This window comes from Phocoena sinus, chromosome 16 (genome assembly GCF_008692025.1).
Source record: "Phocoena sinus isolate mPhoSin1 chromosome 16, mPhoSin1.pri, whole genome shotgun sequence".
NCBI lineage: Eukaryota > Metazoa > Chordata > Mammalia > Artiodactyla > Phocoenidae > Phocoena > Phocoena sinus.
In genome coordinates, this window is record NC_045778.1 from 59882285 (window position 1) to 59909867 (window position 27583).

The 27583-nt window shown below is 54.2% G+C and overlaps 1 protein-coding gene across 9 annotated transcripts in view; it reads right to left on the minus strand.

Annotated features, from left to right (window-relative positions):
• SH3PXD2A (SH3 and PX domains 2A) overlaps positions 1–27583 on the minus strand; it is a 249237-nt gene that overhangs the window by 113577 nt on the left and 108077 nt on the right. For all 9 annotated transcript variants that reach the window (XR_004346123.1, XR_004346121.1, XR_004346119.1 and 6 more), the window contains exons 4-5: positions 17108–17184; positions 7599–7690 (exon numbers count right to left, since the gene is read on the minus strand). Coding sequence is in view for 2 of the 9 variants with exons in the window: in XM_032607673.1 (XP_032463564.1) it covers positions 7599–7690; positions 17108–17184 (169 nt within the window). In the remaining 7 variants the exon portion in view is untranslated. The remainder of the gene's footprint in view (positions 1–7598; positions 7691–17107; positions 17185–27583) is intronic.

Sequence of the window (27583 nt, forward strand, 5' to 3'; positions counted from 1 at the left end):
GGTCCTGAGAGCCAGTCACCCCCCAGTCGGCACCAACCCTGGCGAGCCATCCCGGAGTGGAGAGGGGCTCAGGAAAGGTCAGCCCAGCTCGTCTTCAGCTTGGCCCGATTCCATTCCCCTAGTCTTTTCTGAGTGGCCACTGTGCACCCAGGAGGGGTGAAGAGGAAAGGGGGAGAAGAAGAGAAAGTTCCCGTTACTGAGCATCTGTGATGGCCAGGCACCCTCGAGGCATTTACAGGCATCAGTGTCCTTGAACCTCACAACTACCCTGCCAAGAGGCTACTGTTGGCCTCTTTTACAGAGATTTCAGTGGTGAAGTGACTCATTCAAGGCCACAAGCAGAGCCGGGTGTTCTGACTGTTGTCTCTGGAGTGAGTTTAATTCAATTCAAAATTTCCACCTAGTAGTGGTAGCCTTGAGCCCTGAGTTTGTCAGCCTACCCGGTCCCTGGCACATAGTAGATGCTCCATGAACACCTGCTGGGTGAAGGCCGAAGCAGAGATGCTCTCCAGGACTCTTCCCAGGACCTTCTATTTGCTGCCCAGAGAAGCAGAAGGGAGGGAAGAAGAGAGTAACCTGCCTCAGTGCCTACTAAGTGCTCCACACACAGCCTCTACTTCATTCTCCTCAGCGCCGGGCAGATAGGTGTGACTTACGGAGAAGGTCACGCTGCTGTCAGCGGAAGCCTGGATGCTGAGATCCAGAGTCAGGCTCCCGAGCAGGCCTGACCTGGAGTTTGGCCAGGATCGAGGCTGTGGGAGCTCCTGGAGGAGGCTCCCCAAATTCTCGGGGCTGTCCTGGCTGCACGGCCGCGCCCACGCCCCGTCTTCCTGCTGGGTCCCGCGGCAGGGCTGGCAACGTCCCCTCTGTCCTCCTGGACTCTTGCTTTCCCCCAGGGAGGGCAGCCCCAGCCTCCACTCCCTTCAGAAGCATCAGTGGGGAGGGAGGCTGGGAGATCTTGTAAAGAGCACCTGTTCTGGGGGCTCTGCCCTCATGCCACCCCAGCCCCAGAACAGCTGCCTGTCCTCTGCCCGAGGCCTCCGTCTCTGGAAGCCTCGCTCAGCGCCCTCCACATCAGCCGCTGGGCCACCTTCATGAGGCTCAGGCCCAGATCCAAACCTGGCTCTCCGCCTGGATCAGGTTAGGATAGCCTCCCTCTCTCGCTGGCCTGCCCGGGCATGGACACGGCGGTGGCAGGGGTATGGACCCCGGGCCAGATGGAAGCTGGCCATTGGGACAGGCTGGGGCAGGGATGGATGGTCCCTCTGAACATTGGGCCATTGTTTTAGGCCACAACAGAGGGTGGCTCTGTGGCCCTGGGGCTGAGGAACAAAAACCTGTTTAGCAAGGCCCTGTTCCTCCCATGCAATTTCGAGAACTAGGATCTGGCTGGCTTCAGCGGGAAGAAATGGGCCAAGGGGACAGGACCAGGCCTCGAGCCGAGAGGGGTGGCAGAGTGGAGACCCTCTGCGCTGCAGGTGTGTGTGTGGGCCCCGCTGGCCGCGAGCTCCCAGGCTGCTGAGCCAGCGGCAGGTCCACGAGTGGGAGGTGATGGAGGGGGCACCCCCGCCAGCCCTGGCCTCTGTTTTTCCCCTCTGCGACATGAGGGCCAAATGCGTGTGTGCCCACCTGCCCACGGGCTCGGGCCGAGCGCAGAGGGCCACCAATGTCAGGCGGCGAAAGGAGGCTGCAGTGCCCACAAGTGGCAGAGCTATTGCAGCGTGGGGGGGTCTCTTGCCGCAGTTCCCCCCGCCCAGGACTGCCACGATGACGGCAGCGAGCCTGGCCTTGGGCGGTGCTGACTGTGTGCCGGGTCTGTTCTGTGTCGTCCACGCACCATCCTCCCAACAGCCCTTGGCGGCAGGCACCTTCGTTATTCACACTCTACAGATACGGAAACCGAGGCACAGAGGGGCCAGGGAGCCCAGACCACCTAACTCCAGAGGGATCGAGGGTGCTGTTCACTCTGAAACCATGACAGCGGGCAGTGCAAGTTTTAATCTTGTTAAACAGCCCCAACCTGGGTTCACTCAATGCTTATCAGGTGCCAGGCCCTGGGGGGGCCAGAGATGCGGGCCCCCATGGTGGGGAGAGACCATAAACAGTGTGGTTGGTGCCATGGCCAGGGCTACGGGCTCTGGAGAGGCTTGCTGGAAAGCCTGAGGGCTGAGTAGGACTCGGGCCGGGGTGGGGGGGCAGAGGGGACAGGAGCGCTCCAGGTGGAGGAAACGGCTGGGCCTGGGCGTGGAGGCTGGCGACAGCCGGCTGCAGCCCTGTGCAGGTACCTAAGGATGAGGGTGGCACCCGTGGGTCAGGAGGCTGGAGAGACGAGAAGGCCGGTCTCTGGCCCTCGGGCCCCCTGGGGCTGCACCTCCCCTAACCCTTCTCTGAGGAAGTGCACCGTGCGGGGGCGGTGCTGAGGACAGGGCTCCCGGAGGGCCCTTTGAGAACCTTTAGGTTCACTGTTTCAATGATGCAAATTTAAACTGGAACTAAAAGAGGCATTTGCTGGGTCACGTGGTTAACTGACGTCCTGCCCGGCAGCCTGAGCCCCCATTTCCATCACTCTCATCACAGGAAAATCAGAGCTGAGGGACCGGCTGCTCGGGGGCTCCTTGTGGAAGCCAGGCCAGGGGACGCCTGCCTCCCTGGCCCAGTGGTCCAGGATGTGGGTCTCAAGCGCTCAAACACGGGTAAGCCAGGGAGAGCTGGGCCAGCAGGTGTGGCCCCAGGACCGGGTGGGTCATGTGCATAGCCCAGGGGGTCACCTTGGGTGCTGCAGGGGTGCTGGGTGTGGCCTGCACGAGGCGAGGCCCATCTGCTTGTCAGAGTTGACGCTCAGGACCGCCCGGGACTCATCCTGCGCTGAATCCCATTGAGTTCCAGGGATGTGTCCTTATCCCCTTCCTTCCGGATCTGGTGATCAGGGCTCTCTCCACCCCAAGCCAGCCTCACGGCTGCCCCAGAATCCACACAGGAGAGGCTAGGATGCGTCATCCCCAGCTTCTCTTGGCTGCCCCTTGCCAGCTGGGTGACCTCCAGGGAGCCACTTCATCTCTCCGAATGGTCACATCACAGCCTACCGCCTGTGGGGGACTAACAGAAAGCCTGAATGACGTGACTCGTCCAGCCGGCAAATCTCCTGAGTGCCTGCTCTGGGCACTGGGATTACGGTGTGATCAGAACACGTACAGGTTCCTGCTCTCCCAGACTGACAATAACATTAGGGAGGGAACAGGTCACATGGGAGGTGGTGATAAGTTCCGTGAAGGAAGATGAAGCCCAGACGGGGAGAGCCAGTGCTGGGGATTTTAAACAGGGAGGCCGGCCAGGCATAGGCAGCTATTTGAGTCAGGGCTGCAAGGAGGTGAGGGGCCAGGCTGGGGCTCTCCTGGGGAGGGGGTGAAGTGTTCCAGGCGGAGGGAAGAGCCGGTGCGAAGCCCTCAAGGCAGAACGGGGCTGGAAGGTGTGAGAAGTGGCTGGAGCAGAGCCAGGAGGGAGAGGCAGGAGGTGCCACCAGGGGCGCCGGGAGGGGCAGGCGGAAGGGCCTCGACTCTGAGCCACAAGGGAGGCACGGAGGATTTTGAGCAGAGGAGGGACATGATCTGACCTATATTTTTAAAAGATTATTCCTTCCCCTGTGTTGAAAAGGGACCGTAGCGGGCGAGGGCAGAGGCAGGGAGACCAGTCAGGCCAGAATCCAGGGGTGAGACGAGGCTCGGCCCCCTGGGGTAGTAGCAGGGAGGTGGCGAGCTGTGGGCAGGGTCTGGGTATATGCCTAAGGTGGCGCACACAGGATGTGCTGACGAGCTGCATGGAGGGGTGTGAAGGAAAGAGGTGAATCTAGAATAATGCCGGCGTTTGGGGCCCGAGCCAGGGGCCCCAGGAGAGCTCAGCGCTGCTCCACACAGCAGCAGTACCCGTCGGCCAGTAGTTCAAGGAGGGGAGGGCAGGGCCCTCGAGCAACCTTCCTGGGGTGGCCATCTGAGGAGGCGAAACCACCAAGCCTGCAGTGCCAGGCTCACCAAACGTCTCTGTAAAGAGCATCCTTTCTGTGCAGGGACGGTGGTCTAGCGCAGCCACTAGCAGCCCGGAGGTGGGCCCCACCCTCCACCCACGGAAGCCAGCGAGCGGCCTGGGATCAAAGCCGAGGGGCCGGGCCTGTTGCAGGCCTTGTTGTCCCTGCAAGATGGAAAGGGCCACGGTCCCCCCACCCCAGCCCCCGTGAGCGCTCAGAGGTCCCGCAGCAGCACACTTGAAAGAGGCCAGGGTTATCTACAAAATTCCAGTTAAATCCACAGGCTTTGATAATTTGATAAGCCACTCCACAGTCGCCCCAGAGTCAAAATAACGCTGTTCCTCGATCCTGTGTTTATGTTTCAGGATGGAGGGGGGAGGTGTACGGTGGCCTGGGATAGAGCCCTGAGAGGGAGGGGCTGCAGGCACTTGGCTGACAGAGGGTCAGCCCGTCAGCCCAGGTCACCCATGGGTCTGGGCTCTATGGAGAGGACACTCTGCATAGAACACAGGTCTCTCTTGGCAGGTTCTGGAGGCTGAGAGGGGCCAGGGCGGAGAAGCCCTTTGGAACTGTGTGGCCACAGCCGACCCCACCTCCTGAGCCTCAGGCCCGTCTCATGCTGGAGGGGTTCCTATTCTCAGGCCATCTCTTGCCAGATGAGATGTGAACTGGCCCAGGTGTGCGGTACCACCTCAAGAAAGAGGCAGATAACCCCCGCGGCCATGGTGACTCAGAGGCTAAATGCTTTATGACTCCTCCCTGCAAAAGCCAGGCTGTGATCTGCAGAGTTGGAGCACGCACAGGGCCACATTCCATTCCATTCCACAACCTCCCACGAACAAAACTGCTGTGCGCTTCCAAGGGGCCCATAGCACCAGCCGGGTTATCTCAGTGCACATGTTGTCTCCGTAAGCCCTCTGGACCGCTCCAGGAGTCCTGCATTCTCTCTTTTCAGGTGTGGGGACACAGAAAGGCAGAGAGGCTGGGCAAATGATCAGAGATCACAGAGCCTTGAGTGGTGGGCCTGGACCCCAGAGCCTGCCCCACAAAGCCATGCCTGCAGCCTCAACAACACACACCTGTCTTCCCGAGCCTGGTTTCCACCTTCCTCGAGGGCCTTCCAGGGACGGGCAAGAGGCTAACCTACGGCTACCGGCGCTCAGGTCAACAGGGGAAATAGGACCAGCTTATTCAGCTGCCTGGCAGGGAGGGGGTTCAGAGGCTCGAACCAAAGGCAGGGCCAGTTGATTCTGTGGTGATGCACCTGCTATTTCACCCACCAGCAGCAATTCTTCTCCCCTCCTCTGGGCACATGATCACGTGTGACTCCAACGACAGCCCGCCTGGGGAGGGGCATCTCCTCTCTCCCCGTGGAAGAAAGGAGAACAAGAGGCTCTGAGAGGCCATCACAGCTGGGGAGTGGCAGGGCCAGGTGGACCCGGTACACTGCTGCCGGTCTCAAGAGCCTTCCTCTGCCTTGAGAGAGTGAGGAAGGCGGGGGCGGGAACACAGAGGAGGGGGGACAGAGAGGATGCACTGAGAGGTGTCAGGACCACAGTCCTGGTCCCCTGATTCCTCCCCAAACCAGGGAGGGTGGGCAGGAGATGTGGAAAGAGTACCGGCCTCTGGAACCAGAAAAATCTGGGTTCAAGTCCTGGCTCCAGCTGTGAACCTGTTTCCTCATCTGTAACATGGGGACAAGAACATGTAACTCCCGGTGCAAACCTCTCTCACAAGCCTGACGCATAGTAGGTACAGAGAGAGCGATGTTTTTCCCGCTGGTGAGAACACACATTTGTATCTCATTTTGTTGTTTACAAAGCTCTTGCCCAGCCCACGTGTCATCTAAGTTTCCAAGACAATCCTTGGAGGTAGCAACATCACGGATTCATCACTCTTCCCTTTTTTACAGATGAGAAAGAGAAGGGGAAGGTACCTGGGTGGAGCCAGTCGCGTGCCCAGTAAGCAGCAGAGCCGGGGTGTGAGCTCAACACCACACCTCCCACTCCCTGTGGCTTTCAGTTGCTCCACACTGTGAACCACACTGTGATGAGTTTCTGGTGGTTCACAGCATTCGCTTGTTTCTCAATCCTTTGGCAGCCAGTAAAGGAGATGGCTTTGGTTGGGCCAGGTGAGCCTCTGAGCTGAGTGATGCTTTCCTCCCCCAGAGGGCCTAGGCCACTTTAGGCTCTTAGTCTTACAGCATGGGTGAAAAGAGAAGGGCTCCTTTAGGCGGGACTGACACGTATGGGTGTGCAGACTGTGTACTCCACTACCTCTATGGGCGCCGTTCACAACGGCGCCCCTGGAGCTGTGCAACAACCCTTGTCTGTAGGCTTTCTGCTCCCCGTCACCAGATGGCCTCCTGCCTCTCCCCACCTGCCCCAGACAATTCCTCTGCACTATTCTTTCCCTTCCTCCTGTAGCCCCCGCCCCATCTGCCTCTCTCTTGTCCAGTCTGGCACTCGAAGATTTCAGGGGAACAGATGTATGGAGTGAGGTAATCAGTGTGCATCCCCTTCAGTCCTCTCCCCCAACCCTCTCCCCTACTCGACCCTCTTCCCTGGCTGCTTTCTGCTCATCAGCCCCTGGATTTTTCTCTCCACTGAGAAGCTACTCTGGGGAGTGTGGGTGAGGGTAGTGTTCTGAGCAAGAGAAGGGAGCCATGAGGATGGAGTTTGGGCCTGTGTGTGGGAGACCAGCAAGACCGGGTAGGTCGTCTTGACCACCAGGCCCAGAGTACCCTGCTTCCAGAGAGGAAAAAAGACATGCTTGGCGCCCCATTTCTCCCCAACACGGAAAGTCAGCCAGCCCTGGGTTCAAGTCTCATGAGTTCAAGATTTGGGTTCATTCAAGTCACATGCCTGTCACATGCCTGTCACATGCCTGTCACATGCCTGTCACATGCCTGTCACATGCCTGTCACATGCCCAACCAGCTGCATGACCGGGAAAATCCACCTAACTTCATGCCCCTCAGTTTTCTCCTCTGTAAACTGGGCTACATTAGTCTATTGGACAGGGCTGGCCAAAAAGTTCATTCGGGTTTTTCTGTACGATGTTATGGAAAAACCCAAACGAACTTTCTTGGCCAGCCCAGTAAAATGCTACAGGTAAAAGCCATGTAGTGAACGCTCTGTGCACACAGTTGTTTCTGATGATGATTATAAGATTTGTTGCAGCAGCCCAGGACCACTGGGTTATTCAGCAGGTGAGGTTCACCTGGGCAGCACGTGCCCTCCTGGTTCCGCGTTTCAGCTGGGAGCTTGGTAGCGTCAACGATTAAGAGCAATGACCGCTAACCCTGGGCATCTGAACTGCATGACCATTATCTTTTCTGTTATCTCATCTGCTCCTGACCATAACCTGTGAACTATAAAGAGTCTGCAGGAAAACCTGCTCCCCAGATGCAAAGATACCCTCCCTTGCCAGCTCTGGGGTCAAGAGAAATGAGGAACAAGCCTTGGCAACAGGAGTCTGGGGAAGGTGGTCTGCCTTCCTTTGGTCCATCTTTGCTTAGCCTCGTTGGCCTTGCCAGCTCTCCCCCCAAGCACACGGGAGAGGCTTGAGCTACCACTTACTCTTTCGGGGGGTTGACATCCTCCGGTCGGGCCTCAAAGAACCGAAAGACTTCATCACACTGTGAAATATGGGGTGGCAGCCGGACAAGTGCCTGTGGAAAGAAAGGAAGAAAGGGCATTAGGCCTGATGAAAGTGGGAACAGGAAAACCAAAAGCAGGGCCAGCTTGGGCCAACAGTGATGGGGGAGGCGCGAGGACTGCGCCGAGGAAGACACAATCAATCAGCTACCCACCCACCCAACCAGACAACTAATCAAGGAATTAACCAATCAGCTAACTAATGAAACTACTCTCCATCTGTCCATCCACCCATCCCTCCCATCAACTAACCAACCACCCAATTAATGAACTAACCAACCAGTCAACTGATAAAATAACTTATCGGTCAACCAATCAACTTTTCAACCATCCAGCCAACAATTCAACCAACCAACTATCTAACTAGCCAGTTAACCAACTAAACAACCAGCCAAACAAGTGAAAAAAAAGGGGGAGGCCATTAAACCCTAGGTCTCAGGGCCCTCAAGAACGAATTATTCTGCATGAACCCTGAAAGAATTCTCTCTTGCCCACAGAATAAGTCCAAGATCCCTAGCCTGACAATCCAAGGTCTTTTCCTCCTGGCCTCATCTCCCACTAGCCACACTCCAGCTGCACCAGATATCCACAGTCCCTAAATACCCACTGCACGGTTATTTAATGACAAGCTGATAATTCTATCAAGGACAGCAGGGTGCTATGGTAGAGTCTGATAGGACCTGGGAAGATTGGGAAAGGAGGTGGTTTTAGGAAAGGCTCTTTGAAGCTGAGTCCTGAGGGTGGGTAAGAATTAACTGGTCAAGGTGAGGGCGGGGGCCGGACCAAGCATGGTGGTCCTAGGAGCTGAATGAGGTTGGTGTGGCCTGGTCTAGCAGGGCCTTGCTTAGGCCAAGCTGAGCTGAGCCTGGAGGAGCAGAATAAGCTGAAGGGTGTGGAAAGGCTTCTTAGAAGAGCGGGCAGGAGCTCGGCCGGAGGGGTGTGCAGGATTCAGACAGGCGGGAGGAGGTGAGCGTCCTGAGGGGGATAACTGTGCAGTCACGGGTGAGGGCCAGCTGTGAACTTGCATCCAGGAGGGGTGAGATTGCGCCGCTGGAAAGGGAGGGATGAGGGTCAGAGGTGATCAGTTTCCCGCTGTGCACCAGCACGGACTCCACACCTTGCAGCCTGGGCACCTGGACCGCTGTCTTGGCTCAGTGCAGCACGGAGCGGTGGGGAGAGGGTTGATCCTTTAGTACAGACAGGCAGGGGAGGCCACCGTCAAAGCAGGGCTGGGGAACGGGGCCAAGGGAACGCTGGGCTAGAGCCAGAAGCAGGAAGAGGCAAACCCTGGGCTACGGAAGTGTGAGGAGGAACTGCTGATAGGGAGGCTCCAGGGCGGTGGTCAGACTGTAGCCCGTCTCGAGCCTGTGCCTCTCCAGGCCCCCTGCACCAGGGCTGCTTCAGGTGCAGTGACCTGGCCTGGCAGCTCCCCTGTGCCAAGCATGCTGGGCCTCCATGAGTGTGGCCACCACGGGCCTCACGATGGTCCTCGTGAGGGCAGATCTCATTCCCGTGTTACTGAGGAGACAGAGGGGTCAGGGAGGCCACGTGGCCTGCACACAGGTGGGAAAGACGCTGCTAGAAGGTAAGCTCCATGCGGGCAGAGACTTTAGTCTGTTCTGTTGACTCCTATGCCCCCAGATCCTAGAAGAGTGCCTGGCACTCAGTAAGTATTTGTTAAAAATGAGTGAGTGAATAAGAGTTTGGTGTGCAGAACCACTGTCCAGTAGTGGTGGGACATGATAATGGGGCAAAAAAAGCACATGTGGTCGTGGGTTGCATTGACAGAAGTACAGTGTTGAGGAAGGGGGCAGTGATCACTTGCTTCTCTGAGTTGCTCAGGTAACAATTTAAGTGTGGCATTGAGCACGACGGCCCTTCCCGAAGCCAAACCCACACCTGGGCAAGATGGGACAAGACCTGACCTTAGCAGGTAAGACACACTGTGTAACTCCCTGCTGTTCCTTCCAGAGCCTGTGGCTTTCCAAGGGTCTCCAACAGATCCCATCCCCATGACCAGGAGAGAGATTTAAAAAAAGAAAGGAAATTAACATTCAATGAGCAAATACCACGTGTCAGGCACTATGTTCGGCTCCCGGACTCCCCAACCATCCAACAAGCATGGAGCTTTCAGTGTGTGCCCTGGTAGTACAGGCATGAGCCAGACCCAGGCCCTGCCCTCACAAGTGCACATCTGATGATGTGCCGTCCAATTTTGTCCTGGACGTACCCACCATTGCTCTCATTTATGGTGGGGACGCTGAGGCTCCTGGGGGGTGAAGCCACGACTAAAGTGGCAGAGTGAAGCCCTGTGCTCGACGCAGGCTGGGTGGAACTTACCCCCAGAGTGTTCAAGTTTTCATTTAACGCACATGGTATGTGCTGTTTTCTCCCCCAGGAGAGAAGGGCAGAAGGAAAGAAAAAGTGAGGAAGAAGAGAGAAAGAGAGAGACAGAGACAAAGAGATGGAGGGAGAGAAAGACAGAGAGAGACAGAGTCACAGATGGAGGGAGAGAGAGGCAGAGACAAAGAGAGATGGAAAGAGAGAGAGAGACAGATGGAGTGAGAGAGACAGAGACAGAGAGAAAGAAGCAGAGAGAGATAGAGACAAAGAGAGAAACAGGCAGATATACAGAGAGATGGAGAGGGACAGGGAGCCTGAGAGGGAGAGGGAGAGACATACAGAGAGAGACAGAGAGAAGCGGAGCTCAGGCATGTGCAGACAGCAAGGGCTGCTGGCAGGAAGCAGGAGGGTGCCAGGAGGGAGCACTAATGGGCCGGGATGGGCAGGAGGCAGGAGGGAAGTGTTACCAGGGGCCCAAGCTGTGTGCAGAGTCGCTGCCAGGGTGACCTCCCTGACCAGCAGGAGGCGGGGGTCGGGGAGGGGGGGAGCAGGGCAGGCGCCCTCCCACTTAGGCGCAGAGCTGCTGGCCAGCTCCCCCCCGCCCGCAGCAGCGGTGAACACAGGGGCTCTTCATGCCGACAGAGACCGGCATTCCGGGGGCAGAGGACGCGTGGGCTGGAAGGGCCTCAGACAAAGAGGTCTTTTGGGCGAACCGCTGCGGCATCTTTATTTAACAGGGAGCCCCGAGGGGAGCCGCGTTGAGGGCTCGTCCTGATTTCAGGCTGACAAGAGGCTCTTGGCTCAGAGCAGCTTCCATCAGAGCTGCCGCCAAATCCAGCCCTGGCCAAAATCATTTGGCAGGAGAGCCGGGTGCTGAGCAGTCAGTCCCCACGGCCTGGGCTGGCAATGGCAGCCAGAGCCGGGGAACCCCCAAACCTAGCTATTCTTGGAGGAGCAGGTAGTGACCAATACATGGGCATCTTCAGGGCCACCACCACCGGCTCAGGCCTAAAACTCTGCCATTGGACATTCAGGATGTATGCCATGGGGTGGTTAAGTCAGGGCTAGGCAGACGGGAGTTTGAGTCCTAGGTCTACCGTTAACAGGCTGTGTGATGCTGAATGCCTTGCTTGCCCTCTCTGAGCTCAGTACAATAGATCTCATATGGCACCTATCTTTTAGGAGATTCAATGAGATCATGAATATGAGGAGCCTAGCACAGTGCCTGGCACTGAGTAAACGGTAAAATTTAGTTACACTATTGTCTTCATTATCATTATCCTTTGGGTGAAAGCAGTGAGGTATACTAGAAAGAATGGGAGTCAGGAGACTTCAGTTCTACAGTAGGTCCAATTCTGCCGTTATATACTTGCTCCATGACCTTGGGCAGCCACTTCACCTCTCTGGTTGTTGTTTCTTCTAGGATAAAATAGACTAGCTTCAGAATCTCAAACCGTATCTCATAGAACACCTGTTTGATGAGATAAAATCAGTTCTGTGGGCACATGTGCAATGGTGCCTTGTAGATCCCCATCTTGGTCTTGGTGGGCATCATGTTCATTAGCACAGCAAAGGCTCTGAGAAGTCCTGCAGGCAAGAAACCTACAGAGCTGTGTTCAGGCCAGTACTTATTAATAATAACGACATCCTGGGAATTTGACTCATTTAATCACCACATTAACTCTAAGAGGTGAGTATGACTATGATTCCAGTTTAACAGAAGAAGAAACGAAAGCACAGAGAGGTTAAATCATTTCTCAAGGCCACACAGCTAATAAGTGGTGAGATTTTGAATGAGGTGTCTGAGTCCAGAGCCTATGCTCTGTCTGATCTGCAACTCTGTACTTCCTCCAGCATTACCCACAAGTCTCTGACTGTGGAGCTGGTTTTCCAAACAATTCCTATTGACAGCCCATGGAACACAGCTAGGCAAATCCAGGCCAGAGACATTCTGAAGTTTCTTCCAGCTCTAACAGTCAATGGCTCCAGGACTGCAAACAGCACCACTACCAGTGAATTCAGCGTCCAATCTATCACCAGCCCGGTCTTTGCAAGTACAGCAGTGGCATGGGAGGGAGCCCCAGGCAGACTGTGCTCAGACCCTCTGCTTCGAAATGATCTCCCTCCACGAAGCCCACCATCCTGGGTTATGTCTATCCCAGGACAAAAAGCAAAGTTCTGCATTTGTCAAAGCAACTGGGGGTGTCCTGCTCTTTCCACAGGATCAAACATTGTCCTATTTTTAGCAGCATCATTTTGGTTTCTAATCAATGGGAATCTTAGAGTAAAAGCCCAGCGACTCTGGGTGGGGTAGGGGTATGTGGTGGGGGGGTGAATGGGCTGAGGGGGCTGAAGTCCTACCCATTTGGCCTCCACTCTCACCCCCGGGGCTGCTTCTAACCTGCTCCGGACTATTCCTCTTAGATCAGCGTCTAGGAAGCTGGGGGCTCACCGAACTTTTATAAATCAGAGTATGTCAAACACATGAGTTCTCTTTTTGAAGGATCTAAGGAGCGAATTCTTTTGTAATGGAAATAGTGCAGTTTAAGGCATTTCACAAGGGAGCCTAGTAATTGGGGCCTTGGGGACACATCACCCTCCTTGGAGGTTTCCTCTGCTTGTGTGCAATCTTTGCATTGTGTCATCAGATACTGCCTGGCCTCCCGCATGGGACGAGGCTTCCTGCTTGTTAGTGAAGACACAAAGGTAACAGATGGGGCCTTCCAGGAGCTCTTGGTCTGGAGAAGACAGACACACAGAAATTACCCTCCTATGGAGGGTAAGTGTGCGGCGTGGAGGCGTGCACGGAGTATTCTGGACAGCAGGGGTGGCCAGCTTCCTCCGGGGAGGTGGAAGGCTTCTGGGAGGGGCATCGTGGGAGCCAAATGCATCCCCAAGAAAGGGATTAGCACAGGCCAAGGGGTGGAAGTCTAAGGGAGTCTGGCTAGCTGGGGGTGGCTGCACTTCTGCAGACTGGGCTGCAGGGCGGGAGGTGAGGCTGAAGCAGCCCATGGAACAACCCCACAGACGGCCCGGCTCAGCCGGTCAGAGGTTCTTGTGGAGCCGATGAGGCTCCTCTGAAGGCCTTTAAGTAGAAAATGGACACAATCAGCTTTATCCCAGGCTGGAAGTGCTTTCTTCCTGGGTCTGTCTGGACCAGAGGAGATGGAGAGATTCTGCCACCTGGGTTTCCTCAGAGCACCAGACCACTCAGGAGGCCTGAATGCATCAGTCTTGGCTCTCTGCCTCAGTCTCCCCCATTAGCAACACATCTGGCCTAGGCCTGCCTTAGAATGAGGGGCACAAGAACAAAGTTACCCTCCCCGTTATCTAGGACTGAGCATGCCAGGGAGCCCTGGTGCTTCTTTTTTTTTCTTTTCTTTTTTGTGGTACGCGGGCCTCTCACTGTTGTGGCCTCTCCCGTTGCGGAGCACAGGCTCTGGACGCGCAGGCTCAGCGGCCATGGCTCACGGGCCCAGCCGCTCCGCGGCACGTGGCATCCTCCCGGACCGGGGCACGAACCCGCGTCCCCTGCATCGGCAGGCGGACTCTCAACCACTGCGCCACCAGGGAAGCCCCGCTGGTGCTTCTTAAAGGAGTCTGTTTTTCTTGCAACATGAACCTTTTTCTTTATTAAGGTGAGAGACAATGATGGGCTATGGTGGAAAACTCCCACGGTGGGAGGGAGAACGGCTGGGGCTAAGAACCTCCACGAAGTAATAGCCAAAGTTTTCGAATATGGGAAGTGGGGCTAAAAATTAATGAGTCTGGGAGATGCAGAGGGTGGGGAGGGGAGATCCTTACCCCTTCAGGGCTGACATCCTTGTTAGGCTTGGAGTCCCTCCCCCAGTCTAACTCCAGCCAACCTCTCATCCCACCTACAAAGAGAGCCTTTGATACTGAAAGCAAGCCTCTCGTGGACAGCAGAATGATAGAAGCGAGCTCGGCTTTTTGGGTAACAAAAAAATTCTAGCTGCACCCATCAGGAAACGGAGACTTGTAGAAACGTTGTTACGTGGCGGAGGGTACGCCGATTATTCTCAAACACTCTTTCGCACTGCCCCCTACCCCTGGATATTTATTTTATCCCATAGACAGACACTGCAAACATGTATTTCACACGCAGGAATGGGGTAGATGGAGTCATTTATGGGGTAGATTGTTTGTCCGAGCCCCTAAAGTATAGCTCACACTTGTTAGTGAGATGAAAGTCTTCAAGTTGTTGAGACCACAGAACCATTAAATATTAACCGCATAACCATGTTGCCCATTACATTAATTTATGGAGTTACAGAAAAGCATTTGGAACCCTTCTTGATAGACACTGGCCCTCAAGAGCCACATAAAACAATCACCTGGCTGGCGCTTGGTAAACTTTCCGTGACGCTCATCCAATCTGCTCCGTATATGTTTAAAATTAACACTGAGATCTGGGCTGTGAGGCTGCCATCAGGCGGCGGGACTGGCTGGCCGGCGAGGGCAGGGAGCCCGAAGTCTGGGAGGGTCCGCTGCACGGTCAGACTTTCTATATCTGAGTCCTGGCAGAGGAGCTGGCTACTCCGTGCACAAAGCCGGTTTCACAAGTTTGGGTGCATTTGAATCCCTAGCCAATGCCAGACTCGGAGCCCATATACCTGTCCAGCAGGTCCAAGGAAGATTCTGGCCAGCCAAGCAGAGCTGCATGGGCAGGGTCCTGGAAACAAAACTCCAGAGGTTCCAAGCAGTCCGAGGACAGGTATGGCTGGCCATGGAGTGGACTGCACGTGGCGCTGACCATGAAGTTGGCTGTGGGGGGCAGTGATGCTGAGTGAAAGGTTGGATCCTGAGTGGCACGACTGGACTAGTGGGCGGCAGGGCTGTGAAATGCAATGCTGGGCGGCAGTGACCGTGGACTGCAGCTGAACTTATCTCTAATGACCATTCCAAGGTTATTCCAAGGTCTCAGACAATTAGACTACAGATCCCAGCTTTCTAGTTCAGCAGAATTAAAGGTCACTTCAGTACTGCCCTGCCCCCTCTGCCATTCTCAGAGTAAATTACTGCCTGCAAGCTGTCTGGCTGCTTGGTGAACCCATGACATTGCTCCTTGTTGCCTGTCTCTGAGTAGTTCTCATTTGTGCTAATCAGGTTAGGAGGCCCCTCCTCTTGCAGACCCCACTTAAATGGCTCCCCAGCCACCAGGAGCACCACTGGGGCTCCGGAGCCCTCATCCCGAATCAAGAGTCCTGTTCAAAGCCTGATCCCAGGAGATAAGATATTATCAGTTTCCTGCTCCAGACGACCCAGAAGACGGCATTTCCACAGAGTCCAACTGCAGATGCCTTGGGCTCCACCAGCTCAGGGAGGTCAAGGCTGATGTGAACCATAAATCCCAGCTGCAAGAGGCTCCCCCCTGCCCTTTGCCCCTCCTCCATTAGCTCTGCCAATTTGTTTAATAACTGCTTGGGAAAGGAATAAAAAGAAATAAAAGGCAGGCTGCAGCCATCAATTTAACTAGAAACGGCAAATGCCCTTTAAAGAGAAAAATGAATATTGATCTGAAGAAGAGAAGCTTCTACCTTCAGGAAATTCATCATCGGGCATCCTTTTACATTAAGGCAGAAAACGTGACCAAGTATGATCTGCACAGCCACGAAATTCAAACTTGGGTTAATGAAGAGTATCTGGGTGTGCTTGTCTCCACATAGCCTTGGGAACACCAGTTACGAAATTGAGCAACTTGGTTCTTATTTAAACATTTTATTGACAGGCATAATGATTCCAAATTATAAAATATTTGTTCAGAAAGGAACCTTATGGTAATAACTCCATGTAGCGACAGAACATTTCAGAAGTTACAGACACTGTGACATATATTCTCCTGCTCAACCCCTTGCATGAACCCTGTGAGACAGTTATTTTTACCCTCGTTTTACAGATCAGGAAACTGGGGCTCAGAGAGGTAAAGCAACTTGCCGAGGTCACACAGCTAGTTGGTGGAGTGCTGGGATTTGACCCCAGCTCTTCTCAGTCTAATACCAGCACTCACAACAACACATCCCCCACTTGCTTCTCCTCAAGACTCTTGAGTCAGACTCCACAGCAGTTTTCACGTAACTAGGAAATTCCATCTCCATTAAAGCCAGTGGTGCCCAGTGGTAACATTATTAATAACAATAACAAAGAGCTAGCGTCCACTAAATGTTTCCTCTGTGCAGACACTATGTGCTGCTGCCTTATGCCTGTCAGGTCACTGCATCCTCACGACCACCCTCTGAGGAGGTACTACTCTCCTTCCTGTTGCATGGATGTGGAAACTGAGGCTCCGGCAAGTTCAGTAACTTGCCCAAGTTCACAAAGCCAGCAGGGTTTCAAACCCAGGCGGTCTGGCCATCTGGAGGCCATGTGCCAAGGCCACTAAAGTGGGAGCCTCTCATCCTCACTGCAGGGGCCCCAGGGGGTCCCAGGCTCCAGACAAAGTGGAAAGACAAACAGGCTGTGCTTCATGACCCTGCAGCTGCTGCCAGTCTGCTCTTTGGCATCGACTGTTCTAACGCATGTGCGTGCACGTGCCTGCGTGCGTGCGTGTGTGTGTGTGTGTGTGTGTGTGGTGAGCATTTGCATCTATAAAGATGTATACACGAATATTTGTATCTATCAAGACTTCTGTGAATAAACAAATATGCATTTTGGATGCTACTGAACTCAGGACTGATTCCAAAAATGTCCCAAAGGGAATTCAAAGAAGAGTTCTCCTGTAGCCAGCAAAATGCCACACACAGAATCCCTTCAGCAGCGGCCCCTTCACAGAGCTCCCAAGCTGGTGGAAGTGATTTAAAGGAGTGTTTTGTAAACACGGACCCATCATGAAAGGAACAGAGGCTTCAGCTGTGACCCTGGCGGTCCTCATGCCCCAGAGGTGGCCTAGTCACGGGGTGACCCCTCCCCGAGGGACACCCACACCCACACTTCTGGCCGGGAGACGCCAGGCCTCAGGATGCATCTGCTGGACCACAGCAAAGGGTTTTGTATAGACAACCTTCCTTCACAGATGGATAAACTCTCTGGCAGATGGACCACCCCCTCCCCTGCCCCAGACACACTCTTACCCGGCAGTACTCATCGATGGGCTTCAGCCTCTTCACAGCTACGTCCCGGATGTGGCTTCTCCGGAAGAGGATTTTGCCTGGAAGAGAGATGCTAGTGAGCTGGGTGACTCTGGGTAAAGCTGCCATAGGGATCTGGTACGCTATCCTCTCATTCCCTCTCCCTCGGCTTCTCAGCATCTTAGCTGGCCACCAAACACCACCACCTCTGCCCATTGCCAAGGAAACAAGAGAGGAGTGGTCACCTCTCCCCGGGGGGTTAGGAGGTGCCCCAGGCTGAGGGCCCAGGACTTCTGGGGCAGACGAGGAGCCCCGGAGGCTGCCATCTTGGCCAAATCACCTTGTCTGGGTCTAAAGACAGAATCCACGCCCTGATGCGGGTGCATCTCTCAAGTGACCTCGCAAATAAATATCAAGGCTGGCCCACCCCACCCCTGTGTTTTGTTTCCAGGCCCATCCCTCCTTGAGAAATCGGCCTTCATTCCCGCCAGCCTGATAGGAATTCCTATTCTTAGTTAAGTTGGGTGGCTATTTCCAGGGCAGGCTCAGGCCAATACAAGGGAGCATGGCTGCCCCAGCCTGGCTGGCCTCCAGCCGTGTGGGCCCCTGCAGCTGGGCTGGGGTACCCCTCTACAGGTATGGGCAAGGCTTACGGAAAATGCCAGCCCCCAAACCTTCCCAGGAGGCTCTTCTGAACCGGCCAGATTCAATTATAACAAATAGATGAAAGCATAGTCCTTTCACAACTGGATAAATTTAGAATCTGAACTCCTTGGTCTGACAGTCAGTGCCTAACACAGCTGATGTCTCTGTGCCCAGTGGCCACCAACATCTAGGCCAATGCCTCCTTTTCAGAAGCTTGATTGCTGAGCTGGGAGTAATCACGCTCTTTCCAGAACACCCACACATTTCGTCCATTCCTAAGACACTCAACACATTCTGACGTGTATTACAAACATTTGTGAGCCCCTCCCACCAGAAGCCTGTCTGTCTCATCTTAGGGCCCATGGACCACAGCACGTGGTGAGGCACTCACCTCACAGCTATAACAGGCATCTGTTGTCCAAGCCCACCCATTCCCCTCTGGAGAGCCTCCCTCATCCATTCCCTTGTGGGTTCAAATGGGGCCGACCACACCCCCTGGCAACAATGGTATGCATGCGACCCAGCGTAGCCACCCCGAGTCACAGCGATGGGCTCAGAGATGGGCAGGGGACCCGATCTGGGCCAGTGAGGGTCAGCCCTGAGTCTTCTGCGGCTGTCCTCTTCCTCCCACGGTTTTCTCCTACAGCTGCTAAGCTGGCAGGATGAAAGCCTGGAGCTCCTAGTGACCATCTTTCTTATTGCCTAAGAAGGAAACCAACCAAGAGAAAGAATCTGAACCTGGCACAGGGTAGGTGCTCAATAAATGTTTCTTCTCTCTTCTTCTTCCTTCTTTTTTTTTTTTCTTTTTTTTGGCTGCCCCAATTCAGCTTGTGGGAACTTAGTTCCCTGACCACAGATTGAGGGCGCGCCCTCGGCAGTGAAAGCGCAGAGCCCTAACCACTGGACCACCAGGGAATTCCTTCAATAAATGTTTCTTGAATAACTGAGGCGCAGAGCTGAGAGATGAAGGGTAGGTTCCTTTGACATCATTTGAGCAGCTGGATGCAGTTGTTCCTCTGAACCCAGGGTCTACCTGGTACTTTCCACTTATATAAAATAATACAAAAGTTTTTAATTGAAACTTGTTGGAGATGGATTTTCATCACTTGCATTAATGGAGTCCTAAATGAGATGACGTGCGTTGCAAGTGAACAAGTATGTAGACTGCATGCTAATCTACTTAAGCTTCTTCTATCAAGGTCCAAGTGGAGTACTAAGCATTGCCTTGGTTTAGGTTGTTGAGGTGAGTGCAAGTTGTTTATTTGGGAAGTGATCTGGGAAGTACCAGTAGGGGAGTGGGGAAGTAAGGCAGGGCAGGCGAGGAAGTGTCCTTCATGGTGGGTGGCGGCAGCTCATTTCTGTTGAGGAACTCGGGGGATCGTGGAGAACAGACTGCAGAGGTATCCCAACCAAGGGCGAGGAGGCTGGGGTATTGATCACCAACTCCCTGCTTGTTGTTGAGCTTCTGAGAGCACTGCTTCTTGGGAGCTTCTGGCCGAGTACGCTCCCATGGCTAGAACAAAGCCCCCAGTTTTCCTGTAAGCAGCCTTTGGCAGGTAGAGGAGAATGGAAAGGGGACCTGGGGGGCCCTGGAAGCAGCTGCTACAGCCATCCCTGACTTCCCCGTCACCACAGGTACTGGTCACCAGTCCTGTTCCAACCCGACCATGGAGCATCTAACTCATCAAGTTGTGTGTGACTTGTTGGCGCATTTGTGTCTCTCATCCCCCTGCACTCATTGTGAACCAGAGGCCCCTCCTGCAGCTGTTTCTTCCCCTTGGCAACTCTCACTGCACTCAGCACAAGGCTCTGCATACAGCAGACGTCCAATAGGCACTTGCTGGTCCGTGCATCTCCCTCCCTCTCCCAGATGCTCCGTCAAGCTCTCCTTCCTCCCTTTCTCACCCAAGTCTGGTAGAGGGGCTGTGTCCCCAGCAGAGGAATGACACTGCACAGACTGGACAGTGTCATCAAAGAGAAATGGGCTCTTCCACATGTTCCTTTTGAAAGGAGATAAAACATGATTTATCAAGACATGGGAGGGACTTCCCTGGTGGCGCAGTGGTTAAGAAGCGCCTGCCAATGCACGGGACACGGGTTTGAGCCCTGGCCCGGGAAGACCCCACATGCCGCAGAGCAGCTAAGCCCATGCACCACAACTACTGAGCCCGTGTGCCACAACTACTGAAGCCCACGCGCCTAGAGCCTGTGCTCCACAACAAGAGAAGCCACCGCAATGAGAAGCCCGTGCACCGCAACGAAGAGTAGCCCCTGCTCGCCGCAACTAGAGAAAGCCCGCGCACAGCAATGAAGACCCAACACGGCCAAAAAAAAAAAAAAAAAAAGACATGGGAGACAGCCACCTTTCCTTGAGGGAAGATGTCACAGATTTGGTATTCTTGGCCTCTTCGCCTCCTACCCTTTTTTTGTTGCCTATTGTTCTATTGCCTGCAGGCCACAGGAGCACGTGTGTGCAGCCAAGGGGACGGTGTGTGAAATAAACACGTGGTGGGAGGACACCCACTCTCTGGACTGACGAAAGGACAGGCGGCCCTGGGGTGGGCTTCTGGGCCTTCTACCTGAGCCAGGTAGCTGTCAGGAGCTGGGGGCCGCCCGGACCCAGTGACGCCAGGAGCTAAGCTGTATCTCACAAGAACCTGGAGGACTTGCTCAGAGGGACCGGGATCGGGGGGTGCGGTGGTGGGCCCCAGACCTGGCTCTGCCCTGTGCTTCTTTCAAAGGAGGAAAATGTGACTTATCCACTCCCCCAAAATAGCACTCCTGCCCTTTCTCATCCCGTCAGAGGACAAAAAAGAAAGCCTAGAGAGATGGGGAGACAAACTAGGTTGCCCCTCCCAGACCCCCATCTCAAGGCTGGCCAAACCTCTTGACTGGGTTTGATATTCATGAGATATATAGATACAGATATAGATATTGACACAGATACAGATATAGATATACCAGATAGGACTTGATCCAGTTGTAGAGGCAGAACTAGCAAAAAATAAATAGTTAAGGAACGACTAAGCCCTCCAGAGGTGCAGAAGCTTTGAAGGGAGGGCTGGGGTGGGGAGATGGGGAGAGAGGTGGGAGGGCTCCTCACCCAGATGGCCCCGCCCCTCAAGCCCACCCTCTGCAGGTGAGGCCGCCATGCCTCCAGGCTGGACACCTCCCATCTCCTTCACAAGGCTCGTGGGTCTGTCGCTCAGGTACGAAGTCAGAGGAGAATTCCTGTACAAGCCATTTGCCAGTTGAGTTTTTGGAATCCCAGCAGGGCTTCTCTCCTCCGTGCAGAAATCCTGGCAGGAGCAATGTTTTCTTTCCTTGGGTCCTTTTGGCACAGAGGCTGCTGGGAGCGGGGCAGGGGGAGGGGGAGGCAGGGAAGATCTGGAAGGGATTCTATGGTCTTGACTTCTCTCTTAGGGATCCCAACCGCATTCTGCAAGCCAAACCGGTGACCATATTAAAAGGGAGAGAGAGAAAAGGGAGGAGGAACAACCCCATGAAGGAAGCCGGGACCACAGGGCATTAAAGGCGTCTTGTAAATGTAATTCAGCCCATTCACGGCAAGGCCAGGCGAGACTCCTGGTAGAGCCTTCAAAGCCATGTAGATGCAGCCCCAGAAATATGATAAGCATCATAAGGAAGATTACACACGGGGCAAGAGACAGACCTCAGGATCAACTCCTTCCTGAAAGCAGAGAAGAGAGCCGTTGAGCCTGACAGGGTCTGAGCATGTAAGCGGAGGCTCCTCTTGCTGCCATTCTGGGCTGGGTTGAGAGGGTGGGGCCAGCAGGGTCCTTGGCTGGAGTCCTGGGTTCAAGTCCTGCCTTGGCCACAGGCTGGCTGTGTGACCCTCCACGGGGCCTCTGCATTCTCATCTGGAGACTGAAGGGCCGGGCCTCCATGGCTGCTCCCTCGGGGAGCCCTAAGATGCATTTGGGGGTGGGGTTATTGAGAGGGGCAGGCAAAGACTGAGACAACAGGTAACAGTAGCTAAGTGTTTACTCCTGCCAGGCACAGGCTAAGAGCCTTCCATTGGGTTCTCTGGCTTTATCCTCACCACAACTTTAAAGCAAGTGCTTTTATCGTCCCCACTTTGCCCAGGAGGAGTTGGTGGCTCAGAGAGGTTGAAGGACTTGTCCAAAGTCACACAGCTATCAAATGGCTGAGCGGGGATTTCAACCTGTGGCTTTGGAGCTCAGATAGTGAGAGGGAGAGAGTTCTTTGGGCTCAGATCACGTAAGGCCGTGGGAACCACTTAGGATTTTCTTCTGGGTGTGATGGGAGTATGATTAACATCTCCTCCACGCCACGTGCTGGGCTGAGGTCTGGGGAGCAAGTGTCTCGAGGACTGACTGAGAATGAAGCAAGCCATAATCGTGGAGGACGGGACATGCCATGGTGAGTGAGATGCACGCAGCCCCCCGAGGTCTCTGCCGACCAGATACAAGTGAATGAATGAGTGAGTGAATGGATGAGAGTGAACGGGTGAATGAGACTGAAAGGACCAATGGACCAACACAGCAGGGAAGGAGAGGTGGCCCAGTGTCTAGTGGACTTGGGGAGAAAGAGCTCCCCGAAACAGCAAACCTCCCTGTCCTTTAAAGGGCCCTTCCTGCCCCACCCCCATCCCTGCCCTGGCTGAGCAGGTGCCAGTCCAGTGGGATCAGCGGGATCCTCACCCTCAGAAGCGGGAGGGCATCACCTGGGGGAGGCCGGCTCTGCTCCACACCCTAATCTGGCCTAACCTTCTCACCATGAGTGTCCACTCTGGGCCAGGACACATAGGTGGGGCACTGACTCGGGAAGGTCCCCACGCTTGAGTGGCAGAGGTGTTTCTCCCTCCTACGCAGGATACCAGGCACTTAATGAAGCATCTTAGTGGCACTTGAGGGGTCTTAGTAGTTGGCATTTGCTTCCAGAGAATGAATTATTTCAAGAAGGTGAGAGGTGAGGACATGGCTCCTTCTCACTGGTAGGGAGAAGTGGTTAAAGAAAAGACAGAAACTTCTGAGAGCAGTTAACCCCCTAGGCCAGCCATGACCCCAGGTTCCTCCTTGTAAAATGTGGTACCCATGGGGGATTCCTTAAGCAGGAGTCAGGGGCCAGGGGCACAGGAAGAGCCCACCTACCTAGAGAGCGCCCACCCTAGCCATGAAGAGCCTGTAGCAACCTCCAGGAGACAGGCACATGTTCTGACAAATGGGCAAGTACCCACTGTACGGGGCAATAGAGGGCACTGGCTACAGGGGAAATAGGAGAGGGCTGACCTCTTTTGGTCTCTCCAGGCTGATCTATTCTTGGCAGCCTCTCCTCTTCAAAATTCACAGCATGTATACATCCTCATATAACTCTCGCTTCCTGGCTTTTTTTGCCACCTGGAATGCCATCCATCCATCCATCCATCCATCCATCCGTCCGTCCGTCCATCCATCCATCCATCCATCCATCCATCCATCACTGTCTTGATGGAGGGCCTGCTCCAGTGTTAAGAACACTGCAGTGGACAAGACAGATGAGGGGCCCTGCCCTCAAGGTGTTTACTTTCTAACTGTGGAGGGGATGTGTATGGAAGGGATGCAGTATACAATGTTCATATCTAGTAAATAGTGTGGTTACACACATATGTCTCCCCCCACCTCTGTAAAGAGAATATAACAAGGTAATGGGAAGGGGTGTGCCTGGGGGGTGGGGGAATTCAGCTAGTGGTCAGGGAAGTCTCTGATTTCAGTGGAGTCTCTGAGGAGGAGAAAAGCCAGCCACTCAAAGCTCTGGCGCAAGAGGGCTCAGCCAGAGGCAACCACAGAGCCAAGCTGGAAGGTGGAAAGGAAGCCATGTAGCGGTCTTATAAGCCACAGAAAGGAGTTTGGTTTTTTTCTAAGAACACTTGGGCCTACTGACCCAGATCTCTCCCCGTCTTAAGGCTCACTTTCCATATCCTCAGGCCTCCTCCATGAAGCCTTCCTTGAATGCCTGCCTTGCCCTCCTCTGCCCGCCTCCTGGACCGCTCGCTGGCAGTCACCCCACTCTCGCCCTCCCTCTCCTGCTGTCGTGGAGAATTTGTCAGGGGGCTATCATCCTCAGGGCCCCCTCTCACCTTCCCAGGGGGGTCCCCTGATGCACAGGCCAGCTCCCCCCCAGCCACCCTGGCCTCCAAGGACACAGATGCTCCCACCCCTCTCCCTTCAGTGCAGCCCAGAGAGCCTGGAGCATCACAGGGACTCGCCTAAGGTACAGGGAGACCACAGGAGGCCCCGAGGCCCACAGACTGCATGTTGTTCTCCACGAACAACACTCCTGCCCATCTAATTGGATCTGAGGACAGAAAGGAAAGGGGAGTGTATCCGGCTCCCAGGGCTGCCATAGCAAACGACCACCAACTTGGTGGCTCAAAACAACTGAAATGTATTCTCTCCAGTTCTGAGGCCAGAAATCTGAAATCAAAGTGTCAGCAGGCCACACTGCATCTGAAGGCTCTAGGGAACAATCCTTCCTTGACTCTTCCAGCTTCCGGCAGCTCTAGGCATTCCTAGGCTTGCAGCAGCATCACCCCGGGCTCCGCCTCTGCCTTCACATGCCCCTCACCCCATGCCCCAGCCTGTGTCTCAAATCTCCCTCTGCCTTTCTTCTGTAAGGACATCTGTCTCCGGGTTGGGTGCCCACCCTAAATTCAGGATGACCTCATGTTCACAATCCTTAACTTAATTACATCTGCAAAAACCCTTTTTCCAAATAAGGTCATATTCACAGGTTGCAGGGGTTAGGATGTGGACATATCTTTTTGGGGCCACTCTTCAACCCACTACAGAGGTTATGGGAGAGTCCACAGGGCTGACCAGACACCTGAGAGAGTCTTGGATCCCTAACTGGATTGCAATCACCCTGAGGGGAAGGGATGACTTTCTACACTCCCTTCAGCCCTGGCAATACCTGGCATGGAGCTGGGTGTAATGAATGTGGGTGCTGCCTGATTCCCTCGGGAGGGATGGGGCACTGTCTGGAGAGAGTGGGTCAAGGGTCTCTGGAGCCCAAGGTGGGAGAGACAAGCTGTGAGGATCTGAAAGCTGAGTGAATGGGGGAGAGGGGTCCTCTCTGGCTCTGCAGGCTGATGTGGCACCCAGGGGAGAAGAGACAAATTTCCCAAAGCAATGAAAGGAAAGAAGATGGGAGGGTCACTAGAGGGACACCCCCACCCTACCCAAACCGACATGTATGCTATGGACTGAATGTTTGTGCCCCTCAAAATTCATGTTGAAACCCTAATGCCCACTGTGATGGTAATTAGGAGGTAAAGCCTTTGGGAGGTAATCAGGTCATGAGGGTGGGGCTCTCATGAATGGAATTAGTGCTCTTATAAAAGGGGTCCCACAGAGCTAGCCCCTCTGACACGTGAGTATACAGCGAGGAGTCGGCAACCTGGAAGAGGGCCCTCACCTGACCACGCTGGCAAACCTGATCTCAGACTTCCAGGCTCCAGAACTGTGAGAAATACATTTCTGTTGTTTATAAGCTACCCAGGCTGTGGTATTTTGTGACAGCAGCCTGAACGGACTAAGACAGGGTGACATGACACAGGCAATGCCTGTGGGGAGAAAAAAGGAATAATTAATCTTTTACTCCCCCAGCTCTCTGCAGGCTTACAACCTGGCGTGGGTCCTTGTGTGAAGTGGGTCAGTCCAGCAAACGAACCCTGTGTTTGACTGCCCGGATCGGGTGCCTCAGACTGTTGTGCTGACAGACTGATGAAGACAGACGCTCTGACATAAAGAGCCTTGGGCATAGGAGGACCAAGAGAACCTAATGCATGAACCTGCTCATGGCTGTTCCTTCACCATGAAAAGCAAAAACAAACATCACTCCTTCATTTTCATCCCTTTAATTTCAGAGCAGCTGATAGCAAACCCCAACTCCAGGAGTAACGCCAGTAGGCAGGGACCCAAGTTGCTCCAGTGAGAATCATCCTGGGACTTTTGATGGTTTAGAGCATGCAGCTACCTGAAGGGTACACTCTGGGCCCTTAGAATACCCCCCTCAAAAAACAACCAACCAACCTCACAGCCCACTTCTCTGATGCCTCAGGTTATAGAGTCAGAATTTAGTTTCTTCGATGTAAGGTTTTGGTTAAGATATAGAAACGTCTCCCTGGAGAATGACAGGGAGCCTCGTTGATCATTCAGACCTGAGGATGAACAAGCACCGGCTTTTCACTGGACAGGAGGGGCTGGTTAGGGGACAGAGCACAGAGGCCTTGAGGGAAGGCAACATGACGGGTGGGAAGGAGAAGAATGGAGAAACAAATTCAGCCTTTGCTGGCTTCCCAGTGTCCTGCAAGCTGGTCCTACACTCCATGTTCAGCTGTCTCCTGACTGTGGCTTGGGGGCAGGCCTCTGCTTGTCTCTCCAGAGCTGCCCCTGAAGCCAGTATGCCACCTCTGCCCTGATGCAGTCTGGGGACAGCAGGCCACCGGCTCACCTGCTTTCAGCCTCTGATGTGGCTGAGATGACATCCCCACTACCTGTGGCCTTGTGCCTGGCCCAGACTGCACTCTGCCACCCAATCCTGCTCCTCACCTGCTACACCTGGCCTTGCTTGCGCTTGACCCAGACCAGTAGAGACAAGGGGCCATGTGGGCTGGGGGAAGGCTGGGGTGAAGCCCAGACGCTGAGGCTGGAAACAGCAGGCACATGCAGGTTCTGGAAGGACATGGTCCCGATGGCGAAGGTCCACAGCCCAGGGGGTCCTGACTCCAGGCCCTGAGTTCTGGCTCCCACGAATCTCTCTCTTCCAAATACGTGCCAAGGGCCCGCCTTGGCTTAGAGTCTAGCATGGTAAGCATTTGTGGGTTTTGCCAGTCAGCATTTGTATTGTAGTACCCGGATTTTCTTTTGAGGAACAATCCCTCCTTCATTCTCAGTCTGTATGATTTTAGGAGGGCTCATCTTATCCCAGACTCCTGAAGTTACCAGGCAGTATAGTCCAGCCACGGGCATGTGACCCAAGATGGTCCAGTGAGAATCAGTTTGGGACTTTTGGTGGAACCACCAGAAAGAGAAGTGCTCTTTCTACAGGGCCTGCTAACTCATAAACTGTAAGCCCCAACTTGCTAGGAAGCATCTTTGCACATTCCCATCACCATTTGGGGAAAGCCTATACAAGAATGAAGTCACCAGAGAGGAAAGCAAAGCTGAGAGCTAGAGGGGCATATGATTTGGTCACCTAGATCCAGCCATGCCTGAAACCATTACCCCTGATGTTTTCAGTTATGTGAGGCAATAAATTTCCTCTTTTTTCTTAAACCAGATCAAGATGGGTCTAGTCTTTGTCACAAGAGGCTCCTGACTAGTAAGTATATCTAGTTCTGCCATTTACTATTGTGTGATATGAGGCAAGTCACAACCTATTGAATCTCAGTTTCCTCAAACTGCAAAATGGGCACAGTAATACCCAACTCAAAGGATTATCAAGAGGAGTCAATGAACAGGTGTGTAAAAGCATTTAACACAGAGCCCAGCCCATAATAAATGTTGAACAAATGGGATCTCTTATGAGCTGACAACTCTAGGTCAAGTAGGTGAGGTGGGATGGGGGCGGGGGCACAACCTGGTCCAGCCCACCTCCTCACTGGGCACATGGGGTCCAAGCACTATGGTGCTCCTTGTATACCCTTCCACCTGGCTTCCCCGCCCAAGGCCAGATACTAACTCCCTTCAGCCTGCAGAACCTTTCCCGATTCAAACCCTGCCCCCTAAGCACACGTCTCTCACACAGCTCCCATTTCACTTCTTCCTCCACCTGCCCAGTTCACAGAGGAGAGGGACACAGTGGAGTCAG